General features: G+C 45.7%; 1 protein-coding gene across 3 annotated transcripts in view; it reads right to left on the bottom strand.

The window, feature by feature from the left end:
- The window catches only part of Ube3c (ubiquitin protein ligase E3C), a 104441-nt gene extending 78022 nt beyond the window's left edge, over nt 1-26419 (bottom strand). For 2 of the 3 annotated variants that reach the window (XM_045160374.1, XR_006639314.1), the window contains exons 1-10: nt 26274-26419; nt 12693-12746; nt 11215-11289; nt 10589-10735; nt 7993-8108; nt 4623-4780; nt 3936-4089; nt 3473-3693; nt 2632-2783; nt 408-595 (exon numbers count right to left, since the gene is read on the bottom strand). In XM_045160374.1, coding sequence (XP_045016309.1) covers nt 408-595; nt 2632-2783; nt 3473-3693; nt 3936-4089; nt 4623-4780; nt 7993-8108; nt 10589-10735; nt 11215-11289; nt 12693-12746; nt 26274-26339 — 1331 coding nt within the window. In that variant the 5' untranslated portion in view covers nt 26340-26419. Of the gene's footprint in view, nt 1-407; nt 596-2631; nt 2784-3472; nt 3694-3935; nt 4090-4622; nt 4781-7992; nt 8109-9408; nt 9529-10588; nt 10736-11214; nt 11290-12692; nt 12747-26273 lie in introns of those variants that run through there. The other variant, XM_045160375.1, reaches the window with a different exon arrangement.
- Between the last annotated feature and the right edge of the window lie 290 nt (nt 26420-26709).

Genomic DNA, 26709 nt, shown 5'->3' on the forward strand with positions numbered 1-26709 from the left:
GCCAGAGGAAGACGCTGAGTGTCCTCCTCTATCATTCCTCTACCTTGCCATCCTGAGATGGTCAGAGTCTCCCACTGAACACAGAACTACACTGACCCAGGAGTCCCAGTGAACCTCCTGTCTCTGCTCCTTTAATCATGGATGGGGTTACAGGTATGCATGGCTTTTTACATGGATGCTGGGGTTCAAGGTCAGGCCCTCATGCTTACATGGCTAGCACTCTAACCCAGTGAACTTTCTCTCTGACCCAGAATCCCATTTTTATGAAGTGCTTGAAAGTTCAATATCCTGGTCTCTCAAAAAAAAAATGAAAACAAACAAACAAAATGACCAGCAGATAGGCTGATTCCCAGTGCACACCCATGAGTGCCCACCCTGCAGCCTGTGCACACCAGCCCGAGACCTGCCTGACTCTGGGCACCATCATGCGGTGCTGCACCATCAGTGTGTGGCAGATGGACGCCATCCTGGTGAAGACCTCCTCACTGGCCGAGTCTCTCCACACCAGGTTCAACAGGGTATTGGTCTGCTGCTTTGTGTCCAGCTTCCTCAGACACTCCTCGGTTATGTACGGGGTTGAGAACCTGCCATCTTCCTGAAACACACCCGGAAAACATCTGAGTGGGCCGGTGAAGCTGTTACGACTTGCCTATGTAGCAAACATATGGGCTTATCTGAAAGCTACCGACATCACAGTTAGGCCCACTCCTAACACACCCACGAAGGTGACCAGAGACACAGCTGCCATCAGGCCCCAACTCTGCCCAGCAAGGAGCACAGAAGCTGCGGACACTTAGGCTTTACCTACCTCGCGAACATATTCTCAGCATTTACACTTGAGGAAAAACTCACTTCCCATGCTACACTTAGCAAATTCACTGAAACTATTATCACCTGACGGCATTTCCACTTTAAATTATTTACTTTTATTTTTTGGTTTTTAGAGGTAGGGTCTCACTCTAGCTCAGGCTAACCTGGAGTTTCATTATGTAGTCCCAGGCTGGCCTTGAACTCTCAGCAATTCTACCTCTGCCTCCTTAGTGCTGGGATTAATGGCATGTACTACCACTTTAAATTATTAAAGGTCACAAATTTTATTTATTTTTTTTGAGACAGAGAGAATTGGCATGCCAGAGCCTTAGCCACTGTAATTGGACTCTAGACACATGCACAATCTAGTCCACTGTGAGACCTTGCACATGCATCACCTTTGTGCAACTGGCTTTCGTGGGATCTGGAGAGATCAAACATAGGTCCTTAAGCTTCACAGGCAAGACCCTTAACCAAGCCATCTCTCCAGCCCTTAACTTTTTTATTAAATGATCTGTATAATACTTAATAAATCTGGCATTTGATGTCTTAATTTCTTGATATTTGACTCTGAATAAAATGTAAGCTAACATACCATGTGAACCCAGATATACATAAGAAAGAATATACACCCTTGGGGGCTGGAGAGATTTAGTGGTTAAGGTGCTTACCTACAAAGCCAAAGGACTCAGGCTCAACTTCTCACTACCAATGTAAAGCCAGATATACAAGGTGGAGCATATATCTGGAGTCGTCTGCACTGGCTGGAGGCCCTGGCATGCCCATTCTCTCTGTTGGCCTCTTTCTCCAATAAATTTTTTTTTTTTAAAAAAAGGGATTTAGCTGGGCCTGGTGGCTCACACTTTTAATCCCAGCACTTTGGAGGCAGAAGTAGGAGGAATGCCATGAGTTCAGGGCCACCCTGAGAGTGCATAGTGAATTCCAGGTCAGCCTGAGCTAGAGTGAGACTTTACCTCAAAACAAACAAACAAAAAGATCTAAAAATAGAATATGCACACCTGAACATTTCTGACTGCAATATCTGAAAACTTGAGACATATAACTTATAATAATTTCCCAAGTCCAGGGCTGGAGAGATAGCTTAGTGGCTAAGGCATTTGTCTGCAAAGCCAAAGGACCCCAGTTCAATTCTCTAGGACCTACGATAGCCAGAAGCACTAAGGGGCGCATGCATCTGCAGTTCCTTTGCAGTGGCTGGAGGCCCTGACGTGCCCATATTCTCTCTCTCTCTCTGAATCCAATAAATAAATAAAATATATCAAAAAAGTAATTTACCAAGTCCAACACTACTTTAGAGTAAGACTGCTAAATTCCACCTGTCAATCTGGAACCTTTAGTTAAAGGCCACTAACAGATTACACAGAAATCCAAGGGACAAATGACTTTATAGGATGAACTTTTTTTTTTTTGGGGGGGATATGAGACAAGGTCTTGCTATGTAGCTCAGATTAGCCTTAAACTCAAGATTTCTCTGCCAAAGCCTCCCAGGTATGAGAATTACATGGATAATTCTTTACAGCCAACAAAACATATTTAATTGTTTAGAAAAACATTCAGCCCAGCTATGTATGTTGGCGCACACCTTTAATCCCAGCACTCAAGCGGCACAGGTAGGAGGATCACTGTGAGCTCAAAGCCACCCTGGAACTACAGAGTTACATGACAGCTTGGGCTACAGTGAGACCCTATCTCAAAAAAATAATAATAATAATAATAATAATAAAAAGCAAATATAAAATGGGTCTATCAGGAGTGAAGGAGGGGACAGAGATGGAACTTCTGTCCTGTGAAACTGCTTACAGGGCCGGTGGGCTGGTCAGCCTCCTCACTCTCCTCCTCCGAGTCACTGGAGGAATCAGGGCGGCCAGCCCCAGCGGGCGAGGCAGGAAGCTGAGAGAGGAAGGTCTGGAGCACTCGCAGATACAGCAGCAGGCCATCCTCAGAGAGGGCACCTGTGTGGGACAACAGCACGTGAGTTATCAGAAGCTACCTTGGAAACCTGGGCCTCACATGTTCCTCATGCAGAGGCTCTTCTGAATAGCAATTAATGCTTTAATAATTCTAACTGTGGCATGCTGTACAACATAAAATATTTGGTCTTGTCCTGGGGCATATTACAAAGCACCTATAACTTGAGCACCATCAGGGTCTGGAATCACCCTAGTAAGTCCCTTTTACCACCCCCACTGAAGTTTTGCTGAGATAACTGGAGTTCTAGACAGCTTCAGAATAGGGCTATTTTCTAGAGATAGGAAGTGACAGGCAGGCTAGAATTTTTAGCCCCATCCTCAGACTCCAGGGAGAAGCAGGCAGAGAAGAGTTATAGACATTGGAGTTCCTGAACCTCTGAAGATGCCAGAGGGAGCAAGCTCCATGCCCTCCCACAAACCTTGCCCTACTAACCTCCACAACCAGCTCTCAACTATAAACTATAGCCTTTATAATAAGGTGGTCAATGTGTTCCCCCAGAGTGGGGTATGCCAGCCCACCAAGTATACAGGCCCAAGGAAGGGCTGTAGGAATCTGGCCCCCTTCTGAGGCCCACCCTGGAGCCTTTACCACAGGACTTTTGCCACCGCACAGCCCTCGCTCAGCTCTTCTACCTACAAGAGTCATATAAGGTGCATTTTGTGCTTCATACCCAAATAGTTCTCGCCAACAGTTAGAACAAAATAGAAGAGCCATGGTGCCCCACCATTCTGCTTTGAACCTCGACTCTCCGGTAACAATAGTGCATTCAGAAAGGGCTCATAAGGGAACACAGCGTGGGCATCAGCCAATGCCGGAATGACAAAATGAAAAATCTGATCAGTGAAAGGTACTGCCAGAAACTCCTCTGTGAAGGCTGAAAAAACTTGCTGCCTGGAAAGGAAAAGGGAAGCTCTTAGAGAGTAAAAGCAAATACCTTCTAAATATATAATAAATCACATTAATCATTTAATACAGGCTAGAATTTGATAAATCTTCTTTAGACACTACTACTATAAAGCAGAAAATCCCAGATCAGAATTAGAATTTATACTAAACACAGGCCGGATAGGGTAACATTTCTTCCTGTGAAGCATGCCATGCTAACTGTGATGTCACTCACTCATCTCACTCACCTGGAACCTTCTGGACAGGAGCTGTATGTAAAGTGCAATGGTTTGAGGACATTCTCCAGCAAAATTTTTGCTATAGGAACTCGAGAAACATCAGAATACTCAACACTTGACGGAAGCTTGCTGTTAATCAACAAGTAGAGAGACCTATAATAGCCTAAGAGAAAGGGAAATGTGTGTTTAAAGTTCAGTGCTTTTGGGAAGGAGGAAGACGGCTCAGGTGATAAAGTGCATTGAGGACCTAAGTGTGATTCCCAGAGCCTGTGGAAGGCACACACATGGAGGCGCGTGCCGATAACCCCGGTGCTGCAGAAGTGGGGACAAGTAGACCCTTGGGCTCACTGGCCAGTAACTGTAGCCTAACTGGTGAGCTCCAGGCTAAGAAGAGCCCCTGACTCAATACTACCAACAGCTAGCTCCTTTAATGACTTATCAAATATATTTTAAATTAATTTTTTCCAAGACAAAGAATAATTAAAGACAGTCAACATGCTCCCAGTTTCAGAGTGCTAGAGCCAAGGACTAGCAATGGACCAGTGATGGCTCTGCACATTCACGCAGTAGGTAAACAGCCTCTGCTCTGAAGGTCAGTGTGCTGCTCACAGGAGCTTTACCAACCCTACAAAGCATACAAGTCCATGCAACCTGCAAAGTGATGCCTGCTCCAGGCTTGTCCTGGTCACTGCTTACCATTGTGAATCATGTAGTGCAAAACCTGTTCAATCACTGACACCACATAGCTAGCGTCTTGTAAAACAGGCAAGTAGGTATTCTCAGATGAAAACACCTCCAGCATCCGCATGGGAAGTGCAACATTCAAACTGTCATCATTACAGCTTTGCAGCAACCTGTAAAACCAAAGTTTATATGTTTACTGATGGCCAAGGCTGCAATGTCCCAGATCACTCCAGTCGCTGTAGTAAATCTGAGCCACCCCACCCCACTGACAAAATGGTGCACTCAGCCTGACTCAGCCACTGTGATCAAACAAGCCATTCAGACCCACTGAGAGTCCTGCTCATTGTCTAAGTAGTCAGGCAGTAAGGACAGACAAGGAAAGTCAAAGGTGGCAACCAGGGAGAGAAGAATCATCATCTATGGGTCATGAGAGAAAGTACATCTGCTAACTGGGTCAGGCTTTCTGTGAATATTACCTGCAAGGGGCTAACGTGTCCAAGCCCAGGAGCACAGATCATAGCATGTTCTGGTCCTGTAACATCTTGACTGACGTTCGCTCCCTAGCAGGAGGCTTAGCTGCCACAAAGTTTAGCCTAACTTAAAACAGACTCGATGCCTTTTCTTTTGTGTGTGTGCCTAGTGTATGCACATGTATATGCTGACATGTGCTCACCTGCGATGGCTGGAGAATACCAAGTGTTCCATCCAACCCATCTAGTTTTTTCCTTGCAATGAAGTCACTTATTGATTTCAGAGTTTGCTGCTTAAGAGCTCCAGTGCTTCTCCAGTATCAGGTTCCTCGCCAGAGTGGGGCTACAGACATGTATGGTCACCTGCAGCTATTTATGTGTGTGCTGGGCAAGCAAACTTGAGGTCTCAGGTGCCCTCAGATCCTCACGCTTGCCCAGGAAGCACACTTAACCAGAACCATCTTTCCAGCCCTCAAGGCCTTTGGTTGGTACTGACTATAGAAACAGTTATAGTAACTGTTCTGTATCCTACGGCTGACGGAACACACACGACTCTGAGGAAAGCCATCCCTGAGGGGCTCCCCTGGTGTCTGGGTGAGGTGCTCCCCCTGCTCTTTGGCAAGGAAGAAGCTACACATACTCAGTTATCAGTCCACAACTCAAGTGTCCCTCTGAGGTTCACACTGTGTCTCCAAACCTCAGTCCTTGCACTTACTAATCAGTGGTCTGTGTGGAAATGGCACGCTGGGGGCCTTGCATTAGGGGAGACTGCCGTGTCTCAGAGGGAGGCTGGAGTGAATGTTCAAGGATAAGCCACAATGTGCATTGCGCCTCATCTCTCTTGGAAAATTCTTGTGCGTGGAATCACTGGCACCCACAGTAAGCCTAAACACTTATGAAAACTACCATATAGGGTTGGAGAGATGGCTTAGCGGTTAAGCGCTTGTCTGTGAAGCCTAAGGACCCTGGTTCGAGGCTCGGTTCCCCAGGTCCCACGTTAGCCAGATGCACAAGGGGGCGCACGCGTCTGGAGTTCGTTTGCAGTGGCTGGAAGCCCTGGCGCACCCATTCTCTCTCTCTCCCTCTACCTGTCTTTCTCTCTGTGTCTGTCACTCTCAAATAAATAAATAAAAAAGTTTAAAAAAAAAAAAAAAGCTTGCCTGTGAAGCCTAAGGACCCCAGTTCAAGGCTCAATTCCTCAGGTCCCCCGTAAGCCAGATGCACAAAGGGGCACATGCATCTGGAGTTTGTTTGCAGTGGCTGGAGGCCCTGGTGTGCTCATTCTCTATCTGCCTCTCTCTCTGTCTCTGTCACTCTCAAATAAATAAAAATAAAACAAACAAAAACACCATACACACCAGCTGTTACGCTACACCTCAGTACTCAGGAGGGGCTGTAGAATGCAGCAGGTGTGTGCCACCATGACTGAATGTCTACTGCTCTGACTACTAACGACAGCATGTCCAAGTATGTGCTGCAATTCTGATGTCTCATTTTTCAAGGGGGGGCTCAAATCCATTGCCCACCTTTTTCACTGAGTGGTTTGCCTCTTGTCATACGCATAAGCTGTTCTTTCCCCTTCTCGTAACCCTGGAGCTACAGCTCTTTCTCCTTAGGTTAGCAAGTCTGCTTTATGCACCATCAAGGCTTCTTCTCAATAAACTCTTTCAACTATAGAATATCTACAGCTTTTATCTTTTTATTTGTTTGTTTGTTTCTAGGGAGGATCTTGCTATATATACCCAGGCTCACCTGGAATACCCTAGTCTCAGAGTGACCTCCAACTCAGTGATCCTCCTGCCTCTGCCTCCCGAGTACTGGAATTAGAGGCATGCACCACTACGCCTGGCTAGGTACTATTTGCCTGGGCTCACCACTCTGCCCCCATCTCCACTTCTCTGTGGCAGTGCTTTGCCACTCTAATGCTCTCAGGTGCCTAAACCCAAACTGCTGGACACTGCTCCACCAGGCCAGGATGCTGTGAGGGTATACTGAAGCAGACTCCAAGCATGCTACTGAGTGGGCCGCTCAGCTTTCAGTAGGATGTTCTGGACCCAACAGATGCCTGGAGCCCAAGCCACTCCTGAGTAAAGGGCTGCTGCACTGGGCACTCAGCTTGAGCACCTAGCCTTTTACTCTCAGACGTCATGCTTGAGTCATTTTCACAGGCTGGTCGTGATGCAGTGTATCCAAACTACGTAGGAGTATCTGGCAAGTAGAGCTGACGGTGACGACAGCAGCTGCAATGGTTCAGCAAAACGTCCACACAGCTCACTGTCCAGGTGAAGGCACACCCCGTCAGGTACCTCCCAGAGCCAGACTTTACAAAGTCATGACAGTGGCCTTCCTTGTTTTCTCCTAAGTAGAGGCCTGGCAAAGACAGTTCCGAAGCAGCAGCTTCTAAAGCTGTCACGCTCATACCAGCACCCTCTCCAGTGGGCAGTTAATTCACACTGGTGACTAGGACACCGAATTGCTCCTAAGGTGATCCCACAGCATTCTTGTGAGAAAGTATTTCTGGAAAGATACTTTTGTCTGTGTTTTCATTTCTGTGTCATAAAGACCAGAACCATCTAGAGAAAAATTATGCTACACAGACTATTCCATGATCCTTTGAGCCGGAACTGGAAAAGGCACTGTTTCAGAAAATGAACTTCAAAAACTTCTTCCTGTTGGGCATGATGATGCACACTTATAACCCCAGCACTTGGGACGACAAGGCAGGAGAATTTCCACAAGCTCAAGGTCAGCCTGGGCTACACAGCATGTACCAGGCCAGGCCTAAACAGCAAGAGACTCTCCCCCACTGCTACCACCACCAAAACAATACAAGACAAAACAAAACCACTTGCTTCCCTAGGCATTCAAATCATCACCATGCTCTCTAAATTTTCAATTATGACAAAATTTACCTGCAGCAGAGGCTCATCAGCCTCTTTATTTGAAATAAGCATGTCAGTCGCTCTGATCCATCCAACTGCTTAACAAAGAGAGAGCTGTGCTTAATTAAGTTCTGATATAGCCATATCTGCAAGAACAATATGTAAATATTCATTTATTAACATAGATAATAACAATTTCCTTAAGTAATATCCATTCCTAAATCTAATCAAACTTTGAAAAGAGTAAGGCTTTTTAATCTTTATTTCAGAGAAACACACACACTGAAAGAGAAAGAGAATATGAATTAGCGCACCAGGGCCTTAGTCACTGCAATTAAACTCCGGATGCCTGAGCCACCTAGTGGGCATGCAGACCTTGCGATTGCTTCACCTTTGTGTGTCTGGCTTATGTAGGATCTGGAGAGTCAAACATGGGTCCTTAGGCTTTGCAGGCAAGAGCCTTAACTACCAAGCCATCTCTCCAGCCCAAGAGTAATGCTTTTAAAAATATTTTATTTATTCATTTAAAAGAGAAAGTATGGGCATGCCAGGGTGAACTGCAGGTGCATGCACCACTTTGTGTATCTGTCTTCATGTGGGTACTGGATATTCAAACCCAGCAAACAAGTACTTTTTAAACTGCTGGTTATCTCCTCACCCCAAGAATAAGTTTTCTTTAAATGTTTGTTTTGTTTTTAATTTTAAAAAAGGAATGGGCATGCTAGGGTCTCTAGTCACTGCAAAGAAACTCCAGATGCATGCACCAAGTTGTGCATCTGGCTTACATGGGTACTAGAGAATTGAACCTGGGTCCTTAAGCTTAGCAGGCAAGCAACTGAGCCATCTCTCCAGCCCGAATTAAGGTTTTAAGTGAGGATTTTCTTTTATTTATTTGAGCGAGTGAGTGAGTGACAGAGAGACAGAATGGGTGCTCCAGGGCCTCTAGAACTGCAAAGGAACTCGAGATACATGTGCCACCTTGTGCATATACCTTTATGCAGGTATTAAGTCAGGATTTTCACAGCAATATTTGAATTTCCCACCTTTACACATGGATGTGAAGCTAAAGTACATTGGTCATGACACAAAGTACACATAAAGTTTATGTTGCCCTGGATCAAGAACAGATCATATGCAAAAGGAAATGAGTCACCACAAAAAGATGTAGCACTGACTTCCAGGATCCCAGCCTCCTTCCGTGTGTGTGCGCACGTGTGTGTGTACGCACGCACACGTGGCCAGGTATCCCCCACACCCTTTTCTCCCACTTCTCTTCCTGAGCTCCATGCCCTGCTTGTTCTGAGTGGGAAGTAGAGAACCTGAAGCTGAGCAGACCTTTTTCTCACTGGAAACTAGTCTTGCATTTATTTTCGTCAGCAAACAGAAATGCCGACACTCAAGCTCACCCACCTCCCCTTCCCAATTTTCTCTCAGACAAGGTCTCACCTAACAGCCCGGCTGGTCCTGATGCTCACTATATATCCCAAGGTGGCCTCTGATTATCACAATCCTCGTTTCAGCCTCCAGGGTGCTGGGATTGCAGGTGCGTGCCACCACACGCAGCTTAGTCTCGTCTCACTTTTCTTATATGAAGCAGGCCTGATGACATGCTGTTCTACTCAGTCATTCGGAATTTGCATGTGAGCAACTTGCTTTGAATCTGCCTGTGCCCTAGAGTCAAAGTCCACAAAACTGCTAAGGCAGGACACCACCAATGAAGTGTCAACATACCTGCTGAACATATAAAACTTTTGATAATCAAGATATGAGGAAGCCTATTAAAAATGTAAACTGAAGCTGGGTATGGTAGTGCACGTCTTGAATCCCAGCACTTGGGAAGCAGAGGTAGGAGGATCACCATGAGTTTGAGACCACCCTTAGACTACATGGTGAATTCCAGGTCAGCCTGAGCTAGAGTGAGATGCTACCTCAAAAACACAAAAACAAACAAACAAACAAACAAAAAAATGAACTGAGGGCCGGAGAGATGACTTAGCAGTTAAGGTGCTTGCCTGCAAAGCCTAAGTACTCATGATCAACTCTCCAGACCCCATGTAAGCCAGACACACAGAGTGATGCAAGAGTGCAAGATTTCACATGTGCACAAGGGAGTGCATGTCTGGAATTCAATTTCAGGGATGGGAGGCCCTGGTGCACAAATTCTCTCTCTCTCTTGCATTAAAAAAAAAAAAAAAAAAAAAAAAGGCCAGTCTGTTGGGCTTGCCACGGAATTTTAAAAGAAAAGACATCAGGGCGGAGGTGACCTGCCACAGCTGGCCTAGGAAAAGGCAAAGCCCACAGCAGTTAGAGCTGCTTTCCAGTCACACACTTCCCACTTCCACTTAAAAGATGAAATAGGGCTGGGGAGATGGTTTAGCACTTAAGGCACTTGCCTGCAAAGCCTAAGGACCCATGTTCGACTCTTTAGATACCATTTAAGCCACATGCAAAAGGTAACACAAGTGTGCAAAGCTGCACATGTGCACAAGATGGTGCACGCGTCTGGAGTTCAATTACAGTGGTGGGAGGCCCTGGTGTGCAAATTCTCTTGCATGTGTGCGCGCATAAACAAATAAAAAAAGACGTAGTCGGTAAAAAGACAAGTGCAAATGTAACAGACACTCACCAAACGTTTAGAGTCTTCACTTTGTTTGTAAAAAAACAGAAGCTGCCTTACCAGGAGGGTAAGGTTCGGGCCGTCGGCAAGGGAGAAGGTACCGCCGTGCTGTGCTGAGTCAGCACAGTGGTCAAACGCGCTTCTTTGGATGGAGTACTGGAGGCACAGGAAGGAAGGGACACCTCATCATGCTGCTTGGACATGGTTCTCATGGTCAACACACACTATGTGTTTTACTAAGGAACCCTTTCTGGATTTACCAACAAACAATAACCCCAAATTGAGATATAAAGAAGTTCTTCAGTGGACACCATCAGAATCTTTCACCCCTTTTTTCTATTTCAGTCACCAGTTGTGGTTTGGCCCATGTTTGTAATACTTAACATTGATCTGAAACCTCACCTAGGTATACATCTTTAAGTAAAATATAACTAATACAGTTATTAGAACTTCACATGCTTAGTAGCAATTGGTCCTAACTGCTGAGCCATTTCTCCAGCCCAGAAAAAAATAGTGTATTAACTTTCATTAAGCAGGTATACAAAATATATGTAAGACAGATGCTACTTATACAAACAATGCCATACTCACATGGCATTCTAACTCCTTCTCAACTTAAAAATAAATAAACTTACTTGCTGTTTTCTGTCCCTGTAGCCTCGAATAAATGACTGGATAATTATTGCATTTTTCAATCTTCGTCTTTCTTCCTGAATAATGGAGTAAGGAGACAAGTAGCAGTTGGTCAAAAATCAGTCAAATGACAGTTTTTAATTTTGTAATTTGCAATGACATGCAGAGACCATAAAGATTTGTTCTTTATCTGTTATTCAAGGTAGGGTCTCACTCTAGCCCAGGCTGGCCTTGAATTCACTATGTAGCCTCAGGGTGGCTTTGAATTCACGATGATTCTCCTACCTCTGCTTCCCGAGTGCTGTTCTTTCAAGTTACCATTCAATGAACAATTTTTGAATGTATTAGGAGTTATGCAGCCATGACTACTACCTAATTTCAGAACACGCTTACTAGCCCCCAGAGAAACCCTAACCCATCAGTGGTCATCCCTTACCCTCTCACCACTGCCAACACAGGACACATCCCAAAGGTTTTAGTGTAAGCCCAAAATACTACTACAAAAGAGACAAAGGCCAAGAACTTCCCCAAACAGCTGGAGAACCTTGATAACTAGACCCTTTCCTGGTTGAGAAGCCTAACCTGAGAGCACCTTCACATGTGGCAGACAGCCGGCGATTTGTCACTTTGGCTGTCTCTGCTGAAAGGAAGAAATGCTGATGGCATCTAGTGAGTGGAGGCCAGGGTAGTCCTTACCACACTAAGTCCTTGCCATAGAAACTGCTGCTTGGTCCCTCAGAATCATCCACTCTCTCTTCCCAAGGGCCTTCCGCCAAGCCCCTGTCTAGCTCAGCCTTCCCTGCTACTAGAGTGACTCTCCTATAGTCATAGTTTATAGCACCAGATCCCTGAGTGTCTACCACAGGGCAGGACCTAACACACACTAGCCCACAGATACCTGTTAAATGCAGAAATGAGACACAAGAAGACAACAAAAACTACACCTAGAAAAGCAGGCCCTACGATGTAAGTTCTGATTAAGCAGTGAAGCTATCTGTAGTAATGACTCCCAGGAAGAAGTTAGGTCAAAGCCATGCACAGTGGCACATACTTGTAATTTTAGCACTCAGAGACTAAAGGAATGAGCTTGAAGCAGGACTGGGAGATACAACAAGGCTGTCAGGAAAGGTGGAAGGGAGGCAAAAGAAACCAGGACAGCATCAACTCCTTTAGGTTCAGAAACAGCTAAGAAACATGCCTACAATTTGAATTTTCTTCTTTAGTGGATGAAACATGAACCATGCACAAAGCCATTATAGATCTTTTGGACACCATCCTATAAGAAAACCAAAAGTCCACATTCCTCCCCAGGCAACTCAACTATTTTAAAGCTCATCTTTTCCTACAGTGGTTCCAGAATAGTTGGCTACAAAATCCAATGCACCCATTACCTGTTGCAAAAACTAAGCACACACAGTAAGATGCCACATACAAGCACATGGCAGTCATCTATGAAGAGCAATCACAAAGTGAACGTTACCTCTCTTTTCCTTCTTTCTTCCTGAGTACGATGTAAAAGAGAAGCCTTTTCTTCCTAAAACAAAGAGACAAGAAGGTAAGAAAGGCTACACTTCCAAATTTGAAAACATTCTCATAAAGAATGACAGAATGCTTTCACCCATAAGGTGAAGTGATTTTGGAGGCAGCTGGTCTGAGTAAAGTTAGCATTTGTGCTTTCTGAGACACAAATACAAGTGAGTCTAAGTAAAACCAGCACACATGATATACAGAACCAGAAGTTTTTCTGTCAACATGTAATATTCCAGAAAAGAGAATCAGGTGATCTCATTATAAGAAAAAGCTTTTCTCAGCCAGGCACACCTTTAATCCCAGCACTTGAGAGGCAGAGGTAGGAGGATCACTGTATGCTTGAGGCCACCCTGAGAATGCATAGTGAATTCTAGGTCAGCCTGGGCTACAATGGGACCATGGCTCAAAAAAAAAAAAGTTTTCCTCTGAGCTAAGTGCTAGCTCACACCCATAAACCCAGCACTCCAGAGTCTGAGGCAGGAGGATCACTGTAAATTCAAGGCCAGGGTGGGGTAAAATAAGACCCTGCCTCAAAACAACATGTACAAAGGCCAAAAAATTGTTTTAAAATTGAAACGATTCCATTATTACTAAATACTGTACTTCCCCCATGCATAGACCAGACCCCAGGGTCTCATACTAGTCCAGGCTGACATGGAAACATCTCTGTAGCCCCAGGCTAGCCTTGAACTCAATGCAGTTGACCCAACTCAGCTTCCCAAATACTGACACTGAAAGTGTGTACCACCACACCTGGCCTAAATATTACTCATGAAGCTTGAAACTGAGTTTAAACTTTTAGACAAAGGAAAGCTGCAAAATGGTATTGCTACCAGATAACTGCATTTTTTTCAAACTGAGTTTCCCCCACATGCCTTGCACACTTCTCCTAGAAAACCAAACACTATTAGCATCAGGAAACCAACACTGGAACAATATTGTTACATATATACAATATCAACCTATTAAGTATCCTCCTCCCTTCCTTTTATTGTTTACGACACCGTCATCTGAAAGTTACCAAGTGTTCTACCAGTGGTCTTTCTCTGCTCTGTGAGTCCAGCCATCACCCAAATGGTATTTGATTGCTCCTTGTCCCATCTGCCACTGTTCTTCCAAAAGTCCTGACCCTAGTCTTTCAACTTGGTTTTTCCCAACATTAGAATGGCATTATTTAAAAATGATAACATTACACTTTAAAACATAGGACTGGGCTGGAGAGATAGATGGCTAAGCAGTTAAAATGCTTGCCTGCAAAGCCCAAGGACCCAGGTTTGATTCCCTAGGACCTAGGTAAGCCAAGATGGAGCAGGTGTCTAGAGTTCATTTGCAGCAGCTAGAGGCCTGGTATGCCCATTCTCTACCTCCTCCCCTCTCTTTCATGTACACGTAAATAAATAAATAGGACTGTATCTACTTTTGTGCCTCCACACATATATAAATAACTTAATAAATAAATGAAAAGAAAAATCTTTCTAACTGAATGCAGCCAATGGAAATAAAGTCACCAGGCATCAAGTAATAAGTGCTTCAGATGGGACCCACTGACGCATGTTAAATTAGCAGGTTCAAGAAACAGGATTCACTGCTCAAAGAATTTTCCTCAAGGTATTTGTCAGTTACCAAGGAAAAGAAAGCAAATTCACACCGGGTAAACCCTACTGATACCAGCCACATTACTAAAGCAAAACCTCAGGGAGGAGCTGGAGAGATGGCTTAGCAGTTAAGGCATTTGCCTGCAAAGCCAAAAGACTATGGTGCAATTCCCCAGGACCCATGTAAGCCAGATGCACAGAGGGGCACATGTATTTGGAGTTCATTTGCAGTGGCTGGAGGCCCTGACATGCCCATTCTCTTTCTCTCTCTCTCTCAAAAAAAAATAAATAAAATGAAACGTATTTTCAAAAAAAAAAAAAAAAAGAAAAGAAAAGAAAACCTTAGGGATAGCTGGAGGCTTAGTGGTTAAGGTGCTTGCATGTGAAGCCTAAGGACCCATGTTTGACTCTCCAGGTCCCTGGTAAGAAAGACACACAAAGGTGAGGCAAGTGCAAGGTCACACGTGCCTACTAGGTGGCACAAGTGTCTGGAGTTCAATTACAGTGGCTGAGGTTCTGGCGTGCCAATTCTCTGTCCCTCTAAAATAAAAAAAAAAATTTAAACCTCAGGGAGTATAAACTGTTACTAATACAAAGGATACAACATGACTATTTTGGCAGTTTTACTAACCACTCTTTTAATAAAACTGTCACTCTTAAACTGAACTGCATTCATTTCCAGAGGAAGCCTTGTATCTCCACTAAAGAAAACCAGTATTACCTATCCTAAACTCAATAAAAACAAAAACATTAAATTTAAAATTAAATTATTAGACTGGGTCTGATAACACAGGCAAAATTCTAGCTGCTCAGGAGGAGGAGGCAGGACTCAAAGTTCAACACCAAATTTAGCCAAGACTCTGTCTCAACATTAAAAAAAATGAAAAAAGTAATACAGCTTAGGGCCTATCTAGCAAATGTGGAGCCCTAGGTTCAATAACCAGCACAAAATAATAATTTAAAAAATTAAATAAGAGCTGGAGAGATGACTTAGTGGTTAAGGCACTTGCCTGCAAAGACAAAGGCACCAGGTTTGATTTCCCAGGACCCACATAAAGCCAGGTACACAAGGTGATGTATGCATCTGCAGTTCATTTACAGTGGCTGGGGGCCCTAGTGCACCCTTATTCTCATTTTCTCTCTTTCTCTCAAATAAATAAATAAAAACATTTAAAAAATAAAGTATGGCCCTTGGTTTCCCACCAGGAATAGAACTGCTGAAGACTCCACATACTTGGGTTGCAAGGCCACTGAAAAATCCTGCAGGAACTGAGCTGATTGCTACTCTCACTTTTGGTAAAGAATCTTCTCTTTTCAGATGGCAGTGACCTTGGGAAGACTCAGAAGGCATCATGGTGCTGGAAAGAAGTCACCGAGTGCTCAGTACTGTAATATCTTGATCACACCTTCCAAGGCTCAGGGTCTAATGCAGAAGAGGTGGTGGAAAGAATGTAAGAGCCTAAGGAAGGGTAGGACTCCTTACAATGTGCTCCCCCAGACACAAAATGGCCTGGATATCCATGACCTCACAGTGCCTGACACTACCTACACAAGACCATCATAAAAGGAAAAGATCATGACATCAAAATAAAAGAGACTGATTGAGATGGGGAGGGGATAAGATGGAGAATGGAGTTTCAAAGGGGAAAGTGGGGGGAGGGGGGGTATTACCATGGGATTTATTTTTATTTTAGTCTTTTTTTAAAATTAGTTTTGTATTCAGCAAATACAGGCAGTTTGGTACCATTATTAGGCTCATCCGTGACCTACCCCCTCCTCATTGGCCCCTCCTTGTTGAGGTATATGGGTCATGCATTGTGGAGTTAGCCCAGTTATTAGTACGATAAATGTCTCTGCATATCTTTTTTTTTTTTTTTGAGGTAGGGTCTCACTTTGATCCAGGCTGACCTGGAATTCACTGTCATCTCAGGGTGGCCTTGAACTCATGGCGATCCTCCTACCTCTGCCTCCTGAGTGCTGGGATTATAGGCGTGCGCCACCACGCCCGGCGCCTCTGCATATCTTGACCCAACATGTGGCTCTGACATTCTTTCTGCCCCCTCTTCCACAAAATTTCCCTGAGCCATGTTGGGTTCATTTTTGGTGTGCTTCAGTGATGAGGTGTTGGGTTCCTCTGAGGCTCTGGCTCTCTAATTTTGAAGGCATTGATTTTTCTCTGTGTTGGTCTCCTTCCCCCTTGCGCTGGTATCTGGTTCATCAGGAAAACAGCACCCTTGCTTGCTTCGCCAATTTTCCTTAGTTTCAGCTGGGGCCCTTTTGAGGTATGATCGGGTAGCTCTCTCCTTAGGATCTGCATCTATCTTTCTTTCCCCGGGATTTGCAGAGCAGCTAGGCGGTCGCCATCTTGGCCAGAAGTGACCAGGGTATTTTTTTTATAATCATGGAAGTTATTAATAAAAATTTGAAACAAAAATAAAGCTGGGCATGGTGGCACAAGCCTTTAATCCCAACACTTGGGAGGCTAAAGTAGGAGGATCACTGTGAGTTTGAGACCACCCTGAGACTACATAGTGAATCACATCTGGTTCTTCATAATTTTAATATAGTTTTTAAAATTTTTTTTATTATTTTTATAATCATGGAAAATGTTAATAAAAATTTAATATAGTTTTTATATAGTATAGTGTTTTATAATTTATATAGTACAAGGGACTGAAACCAGATCCTTGTGCATGCTGAGCAAACACTACCTCTGAGCTACTTTTCTAATCCTTAAAATTTAATTATTTTATTTATTTTAATTTTTATTTATTTATTTATTTGACAGAAAGAGGGAGAGGGAGAAAGAGACAGAATGAGAATGGGTGCGCCAGGGTTTCCAGCCACTGCAAATGAACTCCAGACGCTTGTGCCCCTTGTACATCTGGCTAATGTGGATCCTGGTGAATAGAACCTGGGTCCTTCGGCTTTGCAGACAAATGCCTTAAACGCTAAGCTATCCCTCCAGCCCTAATTATTTTATTTTTCAAAATAACTTATTTGAGAGAGAGAGAGAGAGGCGTGTGTGTGTGTGTGTGTGTGTGTATGTGAAGAAGAGTGAGCATGCCAGAGCCTCTGGCACACTACAAATGAACTCCATATACATGCGCCACCTTGTGCATCTGGCTTTATGTGGGTCCTGGGGAATCAAACCTGGGTACTATGGCTTTGCAGGCAAGCGCTTAACCACTAAGCCATCTCTCCAGCCCCTATTTTATTTATTTGTTTTTCAAGTTAAGGTTTTACTCTAGTCCAGGCTGACCTGGAATTCAATCTGTATTCTCAGGCTGGCCTCAAACTCACAGTGATTCTTCTAACCCTGCCTCCTGAGTGCTGGGATTAGAGGCATGTGCCACCATGCCCGGCTGGCCCCTACTTTCTTACTTTTTTTCAAGGTAGGGTCTCATTCTAGTCCAGGCTGACTACAGTGAGCCTCCTACCCCTGCAGAGTGAGTGTGTATGTGTGTGTGTATTTGCAAGGGGGTGGGATATGGATGCTCCAGGATCTCTAGCCACTGCAAACAAACTCTACATGCACAAACCACTTACTTTGTGCATCTGGCTTGACATGGGTATGGGAGAATTGAACCTGGGTCATTGGGTTTTGCAGGCAAGCGTTTAACTGCTGAGACAGTCTCACACTGTAGCCCAGGCTGACCTGGAACTTAATTGAGGCCATCCTCCTTGCTTGGTTCCCCAAAACCATGCTAAGGTTACAGGCATGAGCCACCACACCGGGCTCTAACTCCTATGTTTTTCATTGGGTCACACAAATAACACTGAATCACCTTCTCTGACAGAACAGAATTGTGAACAACAACATTTTGATCTGACAAACCTCGTAGGGAAGTCTTCTGGCTGTGCTCTTACACAATGGTATCCACAGAGAAGCACCAGAGGGTTGGGATGACACTCAGACACCTTTGCTCTTAACTTCGTAAATGTGACATTTGAAATCTGTTTCTATATTGTTCACACTACCTTGCCCTAAATGAAGATATGCATCCCATGGTCAAAGGTTTGCCCCACCCTGGTGGTTGACACTCCAGACACCATACATTCTCCCAGACTCAAGAGGCCTTCCCTTGCAGCTGAGGGAGGAGCAGGCACCCACTTTCACAGGGCTGGAGTTGTCCTGCCTTTAGTAAGAGTGGTCATATGACACTGTAGGGATATCTTGCATATTCATGGACTCAAGCAATAAGTAGAAAGCAGTTTAATTCTGGTCAAGTTTTTGGTGCTAGAAAAACTCCTATTTAACCAACACATCACCCATCTCTTCATCACGCCCTGCTTAGGTCATGAAGTCACAGACTGTAAAGTCCAATTTAGGAGTTAGAAAAAAAATTCATAGACTTTTTATTTAGCAAAGGAGTCACTGATTAGACACATCATGCGCTGTTCCTATCCAGAGAACAGACCAACTCAAGTCTGCCTCAGAGGGTAGCTGGTCTAATACCTGGCCCTGTCTACAAACAGATCATGAACTAAATCATTACACAAAAGGATCTTATCAATTGATTTATGTGCTTTGTCTCTAATCATCACTTTTTTATTATAATTTTGGCAACAGGCTTCCCATTTGACTCATTAGCCTAACCTTGCAGCCCCACATGACTGCCCAAGCTCCCGACACTGAGAGCACTAGGGATGTTCACAGCACCTAACAGCAGTCTTGGGATGACTAAAATAAAGCTAGCACCTGCATGCATGGGTGGTCTCACTTAGAAGTGGGGCACTTTATGGGACAGGGATGCTCTCAACAAGAGCATAAAAACACTAATCTTGGGCTGTAGGAATAGCTTAATGGTTAAGCTATTTGCCTGCAAAGCCAATGGACTAAGTTTCATTTCCCCAGGACCCACGTTAGCCAAATGCACAAGGGGGTACACATGTCTGGAGTTCGTTTGCAGTGGCTGGAGGCCCTGGCACACCCATTTTCTCTCTCACCCTCTCTCCCTCTTTCTCTGTCAAATAAACAAATGAATAAAAATAAAATACTTTTTAAAAAGTTTTAAAAACCACTCATCTCAAAACCCTTGATCTACTTGATGGCTTGTGTTTTCTATGCAGCTAACAAGTTTACAAGACCCTACCTCGAAAAAAAAAATACTTATTTGAGACAGCAAGAGAGAATACGGGTGTGCCAAGGCCTCTAGCCACCGCAAACGCCTTAACTCCTAAGCCATCGCTCCAGGCCCAAGAACTCAAATCCCCCCCCCCCCCACCAAAGTAGGGTCTCCCACTAGCCCACACTGACCTGGAATTCACTCTGTAGTCTCAGGGTAACCTTGAACTCACAGCGATACTCCTACCTCTGTCTCCTAAGTGCTGGGATTAAAGGTGTGAGCCACCATGCCCAACATGAACTCAAATTTTCTACACAGAAAAATATAACCAAGGTTAAAGACGAGTGAAAGTCAAAAACTATGAGACATCACAAATAACTACTTGTAATAGCACTCATTAATAGGAAAAAAATCAACAACCCAATAGGAAAATTAGCAAAAGTACAAATACTAGAAATAAGTCAATCTTCTCAACACAAGAACCTCTATTTTACTTACTTTAAGAAATATAATTAGGGCTGGAGAGATGGCTTAGCGGTTAAGCATTTGCCTGTGAAGCCTAAGGACCCCAGTTCGAGGCTCGGTTCCCCAGGTCCCACATTAGCCAGATGCACAAGGGGGCGCACGCGTCTGGAGTTCGTTTGCAGAGGCTGGAAGTCGTGGAACGCCCATTCTATCTCTCTCCCTCTATCTGTCTTTCTCCCTTTGTCTGTCGCTCTCAAATAAATAAAAAATGAACAACAAAAAAAAATTAAAAAAAAAAAAGAAATATAATTAAGGGCCAGAGGGATGGCTTAGCAGTTAAGGCATTTGCCTAAAAAGCCAAAGAACCCAGGTTCGATTCCCCAGGACCCATATTAGTCAGATGCACAAGGAGACACATGTCTGGAATTCATTTGCAGCAGCTGGAGGCCCTGGTGCACCAATTCCCTTCCTCCCTCTGTCCCTCCCTCCCTCTCTCTCTCATAAATAAATAAAAATATTAAAAACATGAAAAAAAGAAATGTAATTAAGGGCTGGAGAGATGGCTTGGTGGCTAAACGCTTGCCTGTGAAGCCTAAGGACCCCGGTTTGAGGCTCAATTCCCCTGGACCCACGTTAGCTAGATGCACAAGGAGGCGCATGTGTCTGGAGTTCGTATGCAGCGGCTGGAGGCCCTGGCACGCCCATTCTCTCTCTCTCTGTCTCTCTATCTCTTTCTCTTTCTGTTGGACACTTTCAAATAAATAAATAAAAATGAACAAAATCTTTGAAAAAAACAGAAATGGAATTAAAATTGTAATGAAACTAAGGCTTTTGGGAAACATTAGCAAAGGCAGGTGAGGGCAGATGGGGCCACAAACACACGCTGGACAGCTTCTTCAGAGCAACTTGCAAATGGTGCTCAGCATGGACCAACCCGCTCAACTTCTAAGAACTTAACCCACAGGATGGTCCTTGTGGTGTTGTGTTGTATGAGCAAAACAAGACAAACAAATGCTCAGATGAGTCATTTATTAGAAAACTTTTCAGCAGGAAGATTACAAACTGACCACAATCAACTACAATTAGCCTTTGTTCTGTCTGGATTAGTCCATTTCTGATGTAAACACAATAACCAGCTCCCATGTGTCCCTGCCATGCTTTCTGGCTCCCAAGCAGTAAGAGCCTGCTAGGAATGTGACACATAATGATGTGTCTGCAGACCTCCCTCCCTGCTTTCTTTTGCTGTGGACTGTATGAAAGAGCACATCTACAGGCAACCAAGAGGAACTAAGAAACAATGGTTTTGAGATGGGGTCTCATGTATTGCAGGCTAGTCTCAAACTCTAGCCAAGGATGGCCTTGAACTTCTGATCCTTCTGCTCCACCTCCTGGGTGCTGGAATTGTAAGTGTGTACCACCACACTTGGTTTGTGTGTTCTAGGGATAGAACAAAGGGCCTCATGCATGTTAGGCAGCACTCTACCAAATGAGCTACATCCCCAGCCCTGGAAATATTTTAATATGTTTACTTTTATTTATTTATGAGAAAGAGGGACATTGGGCATGCCAGGGTCATTAAACATGACAGCGCAAAGCACATCTTCATTACCCCATGGACTTCTGCTGAGAATAACGCACTGAAGACGCGAGCGTGCGCTAGCAAGAGCTACTGAAGATCGGGCATAAGGCACTCTACCACCCGCTCCAACGTTGGTAAGCTTAAAGCTGCTATAAAGATGATGATGGAAAGATGATGACATCAAAATACGAGAGCCTAATTGAGAGGGGGAGGGGATATGATGGGACAATGGATTTGTGAAGGGGAAAGTAGGGGAGGGAATTATCATGGTTTATTGTCTATAATTACGGAAGGTGTCAAAAAAAGTTTAGGGTTGGAGAGATGGCTTAACAGTTAAAAATGCTTGCTTGTGAAACCTAAGAACCCAGGTTCGATTCCTGAGGACCCACATAAGCCAGATGCACAAGATGGCACATGTGTCTGGAGTTTGCACTGGCTAGAGGACCTGGTGTGCCCATTCTCTCTCTCAAATAAATAAAAAAATAAACATTTTTTTAAAAAAGGAAGAGTCAATTAAAAAAAACAATGGTGGGGTGTGGTGGCACAAGCCTTTAATTCCAGCACTCAGGAGGCAGAGGCAGGAGAATCACTGTGAGTTCGAGGTTAGCCTGAGACAGTGAACACATAATGAAGTGATCTCAGTCACATGAAATTGTTGGCTTAATTTTAATCTACAGAAACTTAGCAAGGAAACTATTGAAGAACTTTCTTCTATAAACTTTTCTACATTGATACTTATTCCCACTATCAATTTGAAAATATTTCCCTTCCTGTCATACTGGACTATTCCATGCTCTTTCCTGCAGTCTTAATCCTTCCCTCTTCTATTCATGACAGTTCTACTTTACAACCTTGCATAAACTGTCCCATCACCCAAAGCCTTCCTTAAGCCAATCTTCTGGCCCTTCTCAACACAGGTCCACCACTCTTCCTGCTCTCCCGTCCGGTCCTCTCCACCTGCTCAGTGGTGTTGCACTCTCGGAAGCTCACAGCACGCTCCACGGGTCCAGGTTCCACTGTAACCCTTCTCTGTCCCAAACTGAACCAATGCTCTAAGCCCCCATACCTGCCTGTGTACTAGATTCCTGGGTCACACACACCACAAACACTTACATCTGAACTGCTCTGTACCCGAAGACTGCAGGCTCCTCAGACGCTCAGACACAGTTTACAGGTGGACCACCACCACACAGCCAGCAGTCTCTCCAGAGCACCTAGCATGGAGATGAAGGTACCAGGAAATAACACATGGCCACTGTCCTGTGGCAGGGACATGGAGAGAGCTAGCCTGGAAAGCCAAGAACGAAGCTGAAGGAGACAGACAGTGTATGACTGCCTTGGCACTAACGAAGCAGTGTCTGAGTATTATTTGGTGAGGCACCATTATGCTGCTCCCAGACATGTTATTTGGGTTTTTGCCTACTTAACCAAGTTCAGTTCAGTGGACTTTTGTACTTGTAATCAAATGACCACTAAGATATCCTTTTTTTAAAATCTTTTTTGCTATTTTTAATTATTTGAGAGAAAGAGAAACAGAGAGAGAATAGGCATGCCAGGACCTTTGGCTACAGCAAACCAACTCCAGAAACACACACCACCTTGTGCATCTGGCTTATGTGGGTACTAGGGAATAGAACATGGATCCTTTGGCTTTGCAAACAAGCGCCTTAACCGCTAAGCCAACTCCAGCCCTTTCCTTTTGTTTTTTCTAGCTCTGACTGGCCTCAAACCCACAGAGATCCTCCTACCTCTGCCTCCGGAGTGCTGGGATTAAAAGCGTGTGTCACCACACCCAGCCTCAAACTCATGTTTGTAGACTTATGGAGTTAGCATCTTTAACCAGCCTAAGATGTACCTTGATTTTGAAATACTAACACATTGACAAGTGCACACCTAGAATTCCAGCAGAAGGCAGAGACGGGAGGATTCCCCAGGCTAGCCTGGGCTAACGAGATCCTTTCTCAAAATAAAAAACAAAATTAAAATGAAAAAATAAGTAAAAACAAGTGAAATCGGGTAGGACTGAAGCAGCTGAGCCCAGAACACACCTATGGTGGAAATCTCCCACACTCTTATTTCATACTCCCCCTTCAGAACCAAGTCAACCAACTTCACATTCCTAGGTCAGCCCTGAGAGGAATCTGAAGCCACGCTTTACCCTCCTATTATTTAGCTTTAATAGTTTAAGTCTTATTTCCCCAACAATAAACAACGAACTCATCAAGACCTCAGCTTTTCAACACAGAATCTCCCTCTTTTTTTTTTTTTTATTTTATTTTGGAGGTAGGGTCTCATTCCAGCCCAGGCTGACCTGGAATTCACTATATAGTCTCAGGGTGGCCTTGAACTCAAGGTGATCCTCCTACCTCTGCCTCCCAAGTGCTGGGATTTTAAAGGCATGCACCACCACACCTGGCTCTCTGACACAGATCTTTACAGATTAATAAACACTAAAAATATTTATTGAACTTGAAAAAGGGAAAAGATGCATTTAATCAAAAATTCAATTTTAGGGGCTGGAGAGATGGCTTAGCGGTTAAGTGCTTGCCTGTGAAGCCTAAGGACCCCGGTTCGAGGCTCAATTCCCCAGGACCTACGTTAGCCAGATGCACAAGGGGGTGCACGCATCTGGAGTTTGTTTGCAGTGGCTGGAGGCCCTGGCACGCCCATTCTCTCCCTCTCCCACTCCCTCTCCTTGCCTGTCGCTCTCAAATAAATAATAAAATTAAAAAATTCAATTTTAAAGCAGGGCATGGTGGCACATGCCTTTAATCCAAGCACTTGGGAGGCAGAAATAGAAGGATGGCTATGAGTTCAAGGCCACCCTGAAACTACATAGTGAATTCCAGGTCAACCTGGACTACCGTGAGACCGTACCTTGAAAAAAAATAAAAATAAATAAATTTTATACTGAATTTAAGAAGAAAATTTTAAATAATCTAAGACATGAAAAATGGGTCACTTTAGGCTTTTGTTTTTTCAGTGTAGAAAAGGACTGATGTGGAGCCACAGAGAACAAAGGAAAACCAGTACAGGTAGGAGGCATCATTAGCTGTCGGGAGAAGGTAAAACAAGGAAACTCCACACACCAGAATGACAAAAGCTAAAAGGGCTCACAATACTAAGTGTTGGCGAGGATGCAGGTTACTGCTAACCTCAGACACGGCTGCTGGCTGCAGGGTGGTGAGCACAACGGCAAGGCAGCAGCGAGTGCTGTCCACGTGCAACCTGTGTTCGGCATGAGCCACAGGTGGCAGCATGCATCCGTGAAGACCAGGATGGATGAGGCAGTGGGGGGGTGGATCTATGTCAGAAACAATGCCTATTAGAGCGAGACCCTACCTAGAAACAAACAAAACCAAACCCCAGAAACAGTGCCTAGCTGTGGACGCCAGGCACAAAGGGACAGGGGGCACAGGAACTCCACTAAGTTCACTGCTGCTAACAGAGGTCAGAAGAGCCGTCAGCATGAGGTAGGAACGTTCTTACTGACCTGCGGGGCCATCACTTACATGTGGGTGGGCCCATGGATAAATGCTTAAGCGAACACCCTAGGCTCCAGCCTGGATTCCTGACCCAGGGTAGGGTATCATCCCAGCTGCCCTCAGGGGGGGCTGTGGCCAACTTCACTCAAGGGTTCTTACGGTCCCCATTCCCCAAGAAGACACAATTCTGGAATACTCTTGGTGGAACTGGCTAGAGCTGGATCATGGCTGGGAAGACCCAGCCCTACATGGCCCCACCCTTCATTCACAGGCACAAGGGACTTCTCCAGGACATTTTGAGTGGACAGGACCTGGCAGAAGAGTCCATGAACTTGCATGTATGTTAAGCTTATACCCCATTAGAATTTTTCTTATTTACAACGGGAGAGGAGCTCTTTTGCAGTTAAAAGAGCAAAATATGTTCCCCACCCCGAGATTCTGATCAAGAGGTCACTACTTCGTCCCTGTAGGTATGTGCTTGAGTTTTTGTTTGTTTTTTCAAGGTAGGGTTTCACTCTAGCTCAGGCTGACCTGGAATTCACTATGTATTCTCAGGATGGCCTCGAACTCACAGTGATCCTCCTTACCTCTGCCTCCCAAGTGCTGGGATTAAAGGCGTGCGCCACCACGCCCGGCGGGTGGGTGGGGGCGGTGTGTGTATGATGTATGTGAAGGCCAACATGTGTGCCATGACACGTGTGTAGAGGTCAGAGGTCGATTCCGAGTGTCTGTCCTCGCCTCCCAGTGTCTTTAGTTCACAGCTGCCTTGAGCAGGGTGAGTGGCTGGACTGCTTCCCGGAGATTCGCCTGTCTCTGCCTCCCTTCTCCACTAGGTGGGCTCCGACAGCTTCCAGGTTTTACGCGCGGGCCCGGGGACGTGAACTCGGTATTCGTGCTCGCACGGCATGCGCTCGATCCACTGAGCCACCTCCCCAGCCTTACGTGTATCTCTCGGTGAAAACCCAGCCGCCGAACGGAGGGGACTGCGAGGCAGGCCCGGCCCCGGGCAAATGTGCCGGGTCTCCCGTGCTCCGCCCTCGCGCTACGAGACCGACCAGCCGGACAGCCGGAGCCTCCGGGTGCAGAGCGCTCGGGTCTGCCGGAGCTGTCACTGCCGCGGGCCCCTGGGGCCCCGGCCCGGCCGCGCGGACGTGCTCAGCCCCGGGCTCGCAGCGACCTGCAGCCGCTCCGCGGGGCGCCCGCGTCCCGGCTCCCGCCCAGGTGCGCCGCTCGGCGCGGCCCGCTCGCACGGCGGCGGCAAGGGCGAGCAGCGTTCCACAGAACGTTCGGGAAGTCGCCGAGTGGATTCGGTTAAACTTCCAAAGGCGCCGCGCTTACCTTCCGGCTCGCGCCGCCGAGGGACACCTTGGGCCGCGTCTTGAAATCCCCTTCGAAGCTGAACATCTTCGCCGCCTATCCCATCTGCGCGGCCCGCCAGGGTCGCCGCCCAGGTCTCCCGCGCCGCCCCTCGGCCTGCGGCTAGCGCTCCCCGCCCTGCCCGCGGGCGCGAGCGCGGCGACGCTGCCTCATCCGCGGCGCGCCGCCGCCGCCGCCGACCCCGCGCCTGCACCGCGGCCGCCGCCCGCACGGAAGATGGCGGCCAGCCGCGCTACGTGCGCGGCCCCGCGAGCGTGCGCGCGTCCGCCGAGGACGGCGCGGCGCTCCTCCCGGCAGTCCCCGCGAGCGCGAGCGAACGCGCCAATCATCGAGGGCGCAGCCTTCCTCCCGGCAGCCCCCGCGCCCGCCTGCGTGCGCGGCCCCGCGAGGTGCGCCG

This window comes from Jaculus jaculus, chromosome 10, assembly GCF_020740685.1.
Source record: "Jaculus jaculus isolate mJacJac1 chromosome 10, mJacJac1.mat.Y.cur, whole genome shotgun sequence".
In the NCBI taxonomy this organism is placed as follows: domain Eukaryota; kingdom Metazoa; phylum Chordata; class Mammalia; order Rodentia; family Dipodidae; genus Jaculus; species Jaculus jaculus.